This window comes from Dendrobates tinctorius, unplaced genomic scaffold (assembly GCF_039654945.1).
Source record: "Dendrobates tinctorius isolate UK_male_01 unplaced genomic scaffold, ASM3965494v1 ptg000249l, whole genome shotgun sequence".
Classification (NCBI taxonomy): Eukaryota; Metazoa; Chordata; class Amphibia; order Anura; family Dendrobatidae; genus Dendrobates; species Dendrobates tinctorius.
Genome location: NW_027361916.1, coordinates 249,207 through 260,247, shown reverse-complemented (window position 1 = coordinate 260,247; position 11,041 = coordinate 249,207). Strand labels below are relative to the sequence as shown.

Below are 11,041 nucleotides of genomic sequence, written 5' to 3'. Positions count from 1 at the left end.
CTATGCCCATTGGTAACTTTGTCTCGCAGTTACTCTGCTAGGAATTGTCTTGCAGCTCCTAGCTCTGTGGAGTTTAGGCCACGCCCCTAGCAGTCACGTGCTTCAGGTCCTGCGGGTGTGAAGTACACATCTACTCGGTTGCTGCCCGCTCCACAGGTATCTTTGAGCACTGTTCGCTTTACTCAGGACACGCGCACTGGCTCAGTGAGCAAGTTCACTGCGGTGTCTCTGACAGAAAATTTTTGTGAAAAAAAAGTACTTTTCCATTTTTATGGATCAATTTGTGAAGCACCCGGGGGTTCAAAGTGCTCATATGCATCAGGATAAGTTCCTTGGGGGTCTAGTTTCCAAAATGGGGTCACTTGAGGGGGAGCTCCAATGTTTAGGTACACAGGGGCTCTCCAAACGCGACATGGCAACCGCTAAATATTCCAGCATATTTTCCATTCAAAAAGTCAAATAGCGCTCCTTCCCTTCCGAGCCCCGCCGTGCGCCCAAACAGTGGTTTATGACCACATATGAGGTATCGGTTTACTCAGGAGAAATTGCTCAACAAATTTTGCGAACCATTTTATCCTGTTGCCCATGTGAAAATGAAAAAATTGATGCTAAAAGAACATTTTTGTTGGAAAAATTAAAGTGTCCATTTTTCCTTCCACGTTGCTTTAGTTCCTGTGAAGCACCTGAAGGGTTAATAATCTTCTTGAATGTAGTTTAGAGCACCTTGAGGGGTGCAGTTTTTAGAATGGTGTCACTTTTGGGTATTTTCTGCCATAGAAACCCCTCAAAGGGAAATCAGAGGGACAGGTGGTCGCTAAAAAAAATGGTTTTGTAAATTTTGTTGTAAAGATGAGAAATCACTGTCAACTTTTCCATGGTTCCAATTTCACATGGTTGAGCGCACTTGGGATCTGCCCCCAAGGCCCTGCCCATGCCCAATGTTTGGTCCGTAGACCGCGGCTAGGAGTTAGTCCCGCTTTTGTGCCCAGCAGTGATGGTGGATCTGCTGGGCTTCAGGGCGCTGGATGCTTAGGTTTCCTGTCTTTCAGATGTTCTAGGGCAACAGTGACAACAAGCAAATACTCGAGCAGCCCTGGATAATCCACGCCGGCAGGATGATAAGATCCGGCGGAAGATGGAACCTATGAGAAGAGAAGTGAATATAATGTAAGTGATGGGACGCCATCGGACATGATCCTACTGTGCGGTCACTGTGGCCGGACGGCAGAGGAATATTATCACACAGAGGTCAGGGGTCATTGTCAGCCATCATACATGTGATAATCCCATCACTGACAGATGACATCTGCTCCACATGAGTGATTCTCACTGACATCACACAACATGGAGCCGATTCTCACACTTACCTCGTCTCTTTTTCCCCTTTTTTCCTTTTTCTGATTTTTCTTCTTTATTACTCAGATTTGTTGCAGATATTCTTTCTGTCTGAGCTGGAAAATCTGATCAGAAAGTAAAAAACAAAACCTCAGTAACGCCATATCCTAATGGGATCTGCTTTGTCTCCTGTATATAGTAGGATTGTTCTAGTCCTGTCTCCTATAGTCCTGATAATCTGGTATTATATCATAATAGGGCAGAATAAGTCCTATATAATGTACATAATCCCATCTGAGGGGCATTAGATGTGTCACTGATATAGAGCAGTAAGCGTCCTGTGTGCCGCCATGTGGTGTATCACTGATGAGCGATATTCTACTATAGGAGACAATGTCGCCTTATGATGATGTAGGTTATTGGATCCCACAACGCATCTCACAGAATCCATGAAAAAGCTCCTGTGCAAAATTAGTGAAATAGAGATGCAGTATGGGCCCATGGGCAACATAAATAACAAAGGAGACCTATTACAGAAAAACCATGTGGAGATATTGGAGCCTTGAAGTCAACATTCACATTGTTTTTGCTGTAGACATGGACATACCTGATAGTGGGGACGAGGATGGTAAGATGGTAATAGCGTCGTCGTCTCCATCAGATACGGGGACAGATCCTTTCTGCCTGTTAGGAAGAAAAAAACTCATAAATCACAAGTAAACACATTATAAAAGGGGTTGTCTATCAGAACACCAACTATAAGGCCTAATGGGAGATATGACTGCCATAGTAGGGAAGGTCTTCTGCTCAACGCTACCTTCTACTAAGAATGTGTGGCATGTAATACTACATCTCTCCTACAGTGTCGGCAGCACGAAAAATGCTCGACTGGCGGCAGATATGGGCTGTTATCACCAATGGTTTCTGAAGCCAAATGCACAATGACCGCTAACCAAGGGATGGTGGATGCTGCATGTGATATTATGGTATTTATGGCCTATATTTGGTGATGAGCTCCCAGTAATGACCCCATAATCTACTTACTTTTCTGAAACGTTTGTGCTGGATTTTGGTGCACACTCTGGAGGGGACTCGGGATCCTCCTCATCCTCTAAGTCCAGATGTTTCTTTATCTCAGAATGATCTACAAGACATAGGTAATGAAGTGTTATTAGAGGTTGTCAGTATAACATAGTCACCATTTATACATGAAACATGGAAAACATAAAAACCATGTGGAGATATTTGAGCCTTGAAGTCAACATTCACATTGTTGGTGCTGTAGACATGGACATACCTGATAGATGGGACAAGGATGGCAAGAGAAAAGCAGAATCATCACTATCAAATATGAGGACAGATTCTTTCTGCCTGTATGGAAGAAGAAAAACAAGTAAATCACAAGTAAACGCATTATAAAAGGGGTTGTCTCACTATAAGAACACCGACTATAAGGCCTAATAGGACATATGACTGCCATAGTGGGGAAGGTCTTCTGCTCAAAACTAACTTTTATGGAGTGGAGCAGAAAACAAGTACCAAGAATATCTGGCTTATTATTTGACATCTCTCCTACAGTGTTGGGGGCAGCACTAAAAATGCATAACCATCCACAATTATGGGCTGTTATCAGAAGAAGTTACTAAGACCAAATGCACAATGACCGCTAATCATGGGATGGTGGATGCTGCATGTGATATTATGGTATTTATATCCTATATTTGGTGATGAGCTCCCAGTAATGACCCCATAAGCTACTTACTTTTCTGAGACATTTGTGCTAGATTTTGGTGCACACTCTGGAGGGGACTCGGGATCCTCCTCATCCTCTGAGTCCAGATGTTTCTTCATCTCAGAATGATCTAGAAGACATAGGTAATGAAGTGTTATTAGAGGTTGTCAGTATAACATGGTCACCATTTATACATGAAACATGGAAAACTTAAGAGACCTATTACAGAAAAACCATGTGGAAATATTGGAGCCTTGAAGTCAACATTCCCATTGTAGGTGCTGTAGACATGGACATACCTGACAGTTGGAACAAGAATGGCAAGAAACAAATAGCGTTGTCGCTATCAGATAAGGGAACAGATTCTTTCTGCCTGTTTGGAAGAAGAAAAACATGTAAATCACAAGTAAACGCATTATAAAAGGGGTTGTCTCACTATAAGAACACCGACAATAAGGCCTAATAGGACATATGACTGCCATAGCGGGGAAGGTCTTCTGCTCAAAACTAACTTTTATCGAGTGGAGTGGAAAACAACTACCATGAATATTTGGCATATAATAATACATCTCTCCTTCAGAGTGGGCAGTTCTAAAAATGCATGACTGGCCTCGATCATAGGCTGTTATCACCAGCAATTACTAAGGCCAAAAGCACATTGACTGCTAACCATGGGATGGTGGATGTTGCATTTGATATTATGATATTTATGTCCCATATTTGGTGTGCACATAATCAGCCTAGAGATCCCAGTAATAGCCCCATAATCTACTCACATTTCTGAGATATTTGTGCTGTATTCTAGGGTACAATCTGGAGAAGACTTGGGATTCTCATTAATCTTCATTCTGTTAGCGGTGGTAAGGAGCTACATGCGGAAGCAATAAGATATGAAATAATTGTATGTCTACCTTCATAGGTCTTTTTATACATATTTTTGATTTATTAATCACATAGTTACTTTAAAAAGCCTTTCAGAAGATGATGTAAAATTTTTAAAGTCAAGGCTCTCATTGTCCTCACTTGTGGCCTTCTCATCCTCTGAGACCAGATGTTTCTTCATATCCCAAAGGTCTGCAAGACATAGGTAATGAAGTGTTATTAGAGATTGTCAGTATAATAGAGTCACCATTTATTAATGGGAACCAATTGTCACAAAATAAGGAAGACGAGACAAACAGACACTTAGTCTAGATGATGGCTCCTTCTACTTACTGGTAAATAAGCTGGTGTCCACAAGCTGAGGAACGTACACTAGCTTTTGACTTAGAAGGGAATCAAAGTCTAAGTCAACAAGAAATGGATGACCCCTGATCTCAAAAGCTCCTCCTGGATAAAGGAAAACAAAAGTGATTCGGACATTGTCAGAGACAGCTTCATATCTGAACAGTTTATCTTAATTAGAACTAATTACACAACTGAGCAGACATGTAGGAAATAGAATGAAAATCTTAGTAGGGAGAACTATAAATGATGAAGCTGATAGAGAAGTAATGATCCTCATGGACATGAGTGATACGTCATCGGTGTAACAAGTGAACATTGATATTATTGTATCTGTTACCTGTCCCAAGTCTATCCACAGGATTTGCTCTGAGCAGCTGACTGATGAGGTCCTGCAGAAGGCTATCCACAGGATTTATACTGAGCAGCTGAGTGATGAGGTCCTGCAGCTGAGTGATGGGGTCCTGATCATCGGATAGAGTAGCTTGATAAGTATCCCAAATTATATCTCCTGTTATATAGAAAGTTACAGAAAATAAATCCTCTGTATTGGACTATAAGGTAAAGCAAAGGAAATAACTAAAGCCATGTAGCCAGGCAAAGCAATGATGGGATTATTCTACTTACCACCGACAATATTTTTATTCAGCCCAGTTTGGAAATCCCCATCAAATGGTGTATAGCCGTGGACAAATTCATATAATATGATGCCCATTGACCACCAGTCAATAGGTCTTCCGTAGCCTTTCTTCAGGATGACCTCAGGGGCTGTGTACCACGGGGTGCCGCACACCTGGAAACCAACAGAAGATAGAGATGAGAATCGATGAAACGATTATTATGACAAGTTCTTGACATAATAACAGAATTAGAGAAGATAAAATATCAGTGGAAAAGCTGTCTAAAAATGAAGAATGTGGGGAAGAGAAAATAGAGTTATGAGATTTGTACAGAACAAGCTAAGTTCCTGTGTGTAATGCTGACCTCCTCATCCTGGAACTCTCTGGAGATGTCCTCTGCTGATTGCTTGTAGATGTTGGTGTGTGGTATCATGACACCAACTTTTGAAAGTCCAAAGTCGCTAATTTTAATATGTCCAGCAGATGTTATCAGGAAGCTGTGAAAGAGAAGATGATTTTAGCTTTATTGTCCGTGAGATGATAAGGGATAACTTCCCCCCTTTGTTATACTACAGGTATGCACTTACTTCTCCGGCTTCAGGTCTCTGTGCACCACACCGTAACTATGCAGGTATTCCACACCAAGGACCGCTTCTGCAAAGTACAAGCGGGCCAACGGGACAGGGAAATGACCCATCATGTTTAGAAGGGTCCGACAGTCTCCACCTATAGAAGAAAGGAAATATGACCGGTGAGGGGTTTATATAGCAGAACACCATGATCTATAAAGAGAAGTGAGCAGAAACATTGGGGCAGGAGAAAATATATAAGCACAGAATGTACAGAATATTAGTCTGAGGTCATGATGAAATTGTTGTCCAAGTAACTAATGACATAAAGTGATGTCACATCTCGTCTACAGCTGGAGATATTGACGTGCTCAGTGCGGACCGACAGGGAGATCCCACACATCAATGACTTTCCGGGCACCATGGTAAGAGATAACCTATAGTAAATGCTCTGTGGGGATGTAACCGTCCATGGGGATAAGTCTTAATGATGTGAGAGGTGATAAGATGTCAGCAGACATGGGCTGAATATAACACAAGGTGTGGGTCCTACCTCCTACATACTCCATGACCATACACAGGTCAGATCTCGTAGGGAAAGAGCAGAGCATGGAGGCCACAAAGGGACAATCTGCGAATGTTAGGATGTCCCGCTCCAGAAAGGCCATGTCCACTCTAATAGGAGTTTTCAGGCTCCTCTTGGTCACTTTCTTCATGGCAAAGGTCTGTTGTGATTCTTTGTGGCGCACTAGGTAGACGGCCCTGAAGAGAAGGAGAATCCATGGTTTATAATAAAGCCTTATTAACAGTCTATATACACAAGTCATTCCATGATCTTTTATACTAATGTTTAATACCAGCTAGAAATCCACATCTAGAACCCATGAAATAACACTCCATAGATGATGGGAGGTCTGCACCACGCCACGTCTGCCCTCACCAGGTCACATTGTAGATGAGAGAATCTACTGAAATTCATCTTGGGCAGATTCCCTATAACCCACCAATAGATAGGATTCAGTAAAAATAAAAATTGGATAAAATTGAAAATGCTCCAATAGTCGTAAGAAGTTGGTTTTTGGCTTTCTCCACAGCCCGAGGCAGAATAAATGGAGGGGCAGGAAGAGGTTAAAATTTAATTAAACACATTAGACCCACTTGTCCTCGTCCCTGCCCATCCATCATTGCAGTGCTCCGTCCTCTGTGCCGGTCTTTGGCTGTTCTTCCTTCTGCTGCTGGGGCCGGTGATCGGACTCACATGGTTATGGTGGAGGGTGGGGGTGCAGATGTCATTACCGTCAGTATCGTGTCACCCCTCACGTGACCGTGTGCAACCAATTACTCTTATCAGCTCCATAATGGGGCCCCAAAAAACCTAAGATCGATGCGGAGGACAGGGAAACTGGTGTAGGCGGAAGCAGAAGAGCAGAGGAGGTCTAGGACCGGGGAGTGTCGTCTATTATATCATCCCTTTCCTTACAGACTGATTGGTTACAGAACAGTTCGCTCAGCTGTATATAACTGAGCTGAATAGTGACCTGGAGATGTGGACTCCAATCGTTTCCCTATGACAACACTGACTGGCAGAGCACAGAGGCCGAAGCATTGTCATAGGGAACCCTGAGAAATGGGGATTATGGGAACAGAAATCTCACCCAAAACCTCCTCTGCCGATCAGTTTAGATGTTTCATAGTCGCTCATACGCGGTTCTCCTGCCGGGATCAATGATTTTATCAAGTCCTAAAAAAGAATAAGAAATAATACTAAGATCTAGAAGCTGCAGGAAAACATCTCAGGATGAATCTGTCAGCAGCATAAACCTGGTGACAGATTCCATTTACTATAAATACTATTCTCTAACACCATAGAGTCATCTACGCTTAGAACAGAGCCGTCCCATGGTTATATGGGGATAATACTGGACGGGTCACTCACACCCCATGATCTGGTGATACACAGACACCCCTATGGCTCTATAATACTTACACCGGCAGATTCTTGGATCTCCGGGATCCCACAGATTCCACTGTTGGGATTCGCCAGCGCTGATGGTACTAAAATAGTGATAAAGTGATGAAGAAATAAAATATATTAGTCGATATCAATCCTACATACATAATACTGCAACATAAGGGAGAAATAACAAGACGTCTGTAAACGGGAATAATACGGACATATGGTGCATCCATAGATTAATGTAAGGTAAGTGGTGGCGGACCCCCAATCATCACATGAATGAGGACCCCCACCCTCGCTGCACACTCCTATATGTAACATGTGCTGACAGGTCCCATTCCATGGAGTAGAGAGTGATCTGCCATTATTCCCTGCTGTGTAATATCTGTATATAATAGGGGAACGTCCTACACCGTCATCCCACCACTCCTATATGTAACATGTGCTGACAGGTCCATTACATGGAGTAGGGAGTGATCTGTCATTATTCCCTGCTGTGTAATATCTGTATATAATAGGGGAACGTCCTACACCGTCATCCCACCACTCCTATATGTAACATGTGCTGACAGGTTCCATAACATGGAGTAGAGAGTGATCTACCATTATTCCCTGCTGTGTAATATCTGGATATAATAGGGGAACGTCCTACACCGTCATCCCACCACTCCTATATGTAATATGTGCTGACAGGTTCCATTCCATGGAGTAGAGAGTGATCTGTCATTATTCCCTGCTGTGTAATATCTGGATATAATAGGGGAACATCCTACACCGTCATCCCACCATTCATATATGTAACATGTGCTGACAGGTCCATTACATGGAGTAGAGAGTGATCTGCCATTATTCCCTGCTGTGTAATATCTGTATATAATAGGGGAACGTCCTACACCGTCATCCCACCACTCCTATATGTAATATGTGCTGACAGGTTCCATTACATGGAGTAGAGAGTGATCTGCCATTATTCCCTGCTGTGTAATATCTGTATATAATAGGGGAACGTCCTACACCGTCATCCCACCACTCCTATATGTAATATGTGCTGACAGGTTCCATTACATGGAGTAGAGAGTGATCTGCCATTATTCCCTGCTGTGTAATATCTGGATATAATAGGGGAACGTCCTACACCATCATCCCACCACTCCTATATGTAACATGTGCTGACAGGTCCCATTCCATGGAGTAGAGAGTGATCTGCCATTATTCCCTGCTGTGTAATATCTGGATATAATAGGGGAACGTCCTACACCGTCATCCCACCACTCCTATATGTAATATGTGCTGACAGGTTCCATTACATGGAGTAGAGAGTGATCTGCCATTATTCCCTGCTGTGTAATATCTGGATATAATAGGGGAACGTCCTACACCGTCATCCCACCACTCCTATATGTAATATGTGCTGACAGGTCCATTACATGGAGTAGAGAGTGATCTGCCATTATTCCCTGCTGTGTAATATCTGGATATAATAGGGGAACGTCCTACACCGTCATCCCACCACTCCTATATGTAATATGTGCTGACAGGTTCCATTACATGGAGTAGAGAGTGATCTGCCATTATTCCCTGCTGTGTAATATCTGGATATAATAGGGGAACGTCCTACACCGTCATCCCACCACTCCTATATGTAACATGTGCTGACAGGTCCATTACATGGAGTAGAGAGTGATCTGCCATTATTCCCTGCTGTGTAATATCTGGATATAATAGGGGGAACGTCCTACACCGTCATCCCACCACTCCTATATGTAACATGTGCTGACAGGTCCCATTACATGGAGTAGAGAGTTATCTGCCATTATTCCCTGCTGTGTAATATCTGGATATAATAGGGGAACGTCCTACACCGTCATCCCACCACTCCTATATGTAACATGTACTGACAGGTCCCATTACATGGAGTAGGGAGTGATCTGTCATTATTCCCTGCTGTGTAATATCTGTATATAATAGGGGAACGTCCTACACCGTCATCCCACCACTCCTATATGTAACATGTGCTGACAGGTTCCATTACATGGAGTAGAGAGTGATCTGCCATTATTCCCTGCTGTGTAATATCTGGATATAATAGGGGAACGTCCTACACCGTCATCCCACCACTCCTATATGTAACATGTGCTGACAGGTCCATTACATGGAGTAGGGAGTGATCTGTCATTATTCCCTGCTGTGTAATATCTGTATATAATAGGGGAACGTCCTACACCGTCATCCCACCACTCCTATATGTAACATGTGCTGACAGGTCCCATTCCATGGAGTAGAGAGTGATCTGCCATTATTCCCTGCTGTGTAATATCTGTATATAATAGGGGAACGTCCTACACCGTCATCCCACCACTCCTATATGTAACATGTGCTGACAGGTCCCATTACATGGAGTAGAGAGTTATCTGCCATTATTCCCTGCTGTGTAATATCTGGATATAATAGGGGAACGTCCTACACCGTCATCCCACCACTCCTATATGTAACATGTGCTGACAGGTCCCATTACATGGAGTAGGGAGTGATCTGTCATTATTCCCTGCTGTGTAATATCTGTATATAATAGGGGAACGTCCTACACCGTCATCCCACCACTCCTATATGTAACATGTGCTGACAGGTTCCATTACATGGAGTAGAGAGTGATCTGCCATTATTCCCTGCTGTGTAATATCTGGATATAATAGGGGAACGTCCTACACCGTCATCCCACCACTCCTATATGTAACATGTGCTGACAGGTCCATTACATGGAGTAGAGAGTGATCTGCCATTATTCCCTGCTGTGTAATATCTGGATATAATAGGGGGAACGTCCTACACCGTCATCCCACCACTCCTATATGTAACATGTGCTGACAGGTCCCATTACATGGAGTAGAGAGTTATCTGCCATTATTCCCTGCTGTGTAATATCTGGATATAATAGGGGAACGTCCTACACCGTCATCCCACCACTCCTATATGTAACATGTGCTGACAGGTCCCATTACATGGAGTAGGGAGTGATCTGTCATTATTCCCTGCTGTGTAATATCTGTATATAATAGGGGAACGTCCTACACCGTCATCCCACCACTCCTATATGTAACATGTGCTGACAGGTTCCATTACATGGAGTAGAGAGTGATCTGCCATTATTCCCTGCTGTGTAATATCTGGATATAATAGGGGAACGTCCTACACCGTCATCCCACCACTCCTATATGTAACATGTGCTGACAGGTCCATTACATGGAGTAGGGAGTGATCTGTCATTATTCCCTGCTGTGTAATATCTGTATATAATAGGGGAACGTCCTACACCGTCATCCCACCACTCCTATATGTAACATGTGCTGACAGGTCCCATTCCATGGAGTAGAGAGTGATCTGCCATTATTCCCTGCTGTGTAATATCTGTATATAATAGGGGAACGTCCTACACCGTCATCCCACCACTCCTATATGTAACATGTGCTGACAGGTCCCATTACATGGAGTAGAGAGTTATCTGCCATTATTCCCTGCTGTGTAATATCTGGATATAATAGGGGAACGTCCTACACCGTCATCCCACCACTCCTATATGTAACATGTGCTGACAGGTCCCATTACA

The 11,041-nt window shown here is 43.1% G+C and overlaps 1 protein-coding gene and 1 long non-coding RNA gene across 2 annotated transcripts; both read right to left on the bottom strand.

The window, feature by feature from the left end:
* Window positions 1-557: 557 nt before the first annotated feature.
* On the bottom strand, window positions 558-2,019 carry LOC141063241 (uncharacterized). Its single transcript, XR_012224849.1, has 3 exons — window positions 1,943-2,019; window positions 1,368-1,460; window positions 558-1,142 (listed from the first exon to the last, which is right to left on the bottom strand). It is a non-coding gene; the product is annotated as an uncharacterized lncRNA (long non-coding RNA).
* A 1,820-nt stretch (window positions 2,020-3,839) lies between these two features.
* LOC141063310 (microtubule-associated serine/threonine-protein kinase 3-like) lies at window positions 3,840-7,322 on the bottom strand. The gene is made up of 9 exons (XM_073557365.1): window positions 7,136-7,322; window positions 6,034-6,242; window positions 5,499-5,637; window positions 5,276-5,408; window positions 4,919-5,084; window positions 4,632-4,802; window positions 4,283-4,396; window positions 4,029-4,141; window positions 3,840-3,935 (listed from the first exon to the last, which is right to left on the bottom strand). The coding sequence occupies exons 1-9, from the start codon at window positions 7,180-7,182 to the stop codon at window positions 3,840-3,842; spliced, it is 1,188 nt and encodes a 395-aa protein (XP_073413466.1). The 5' UTR covers window positions 7,183-7,322.
* Window positions 7,323-11,041: the final 3,719 nt, after the last annotated feature.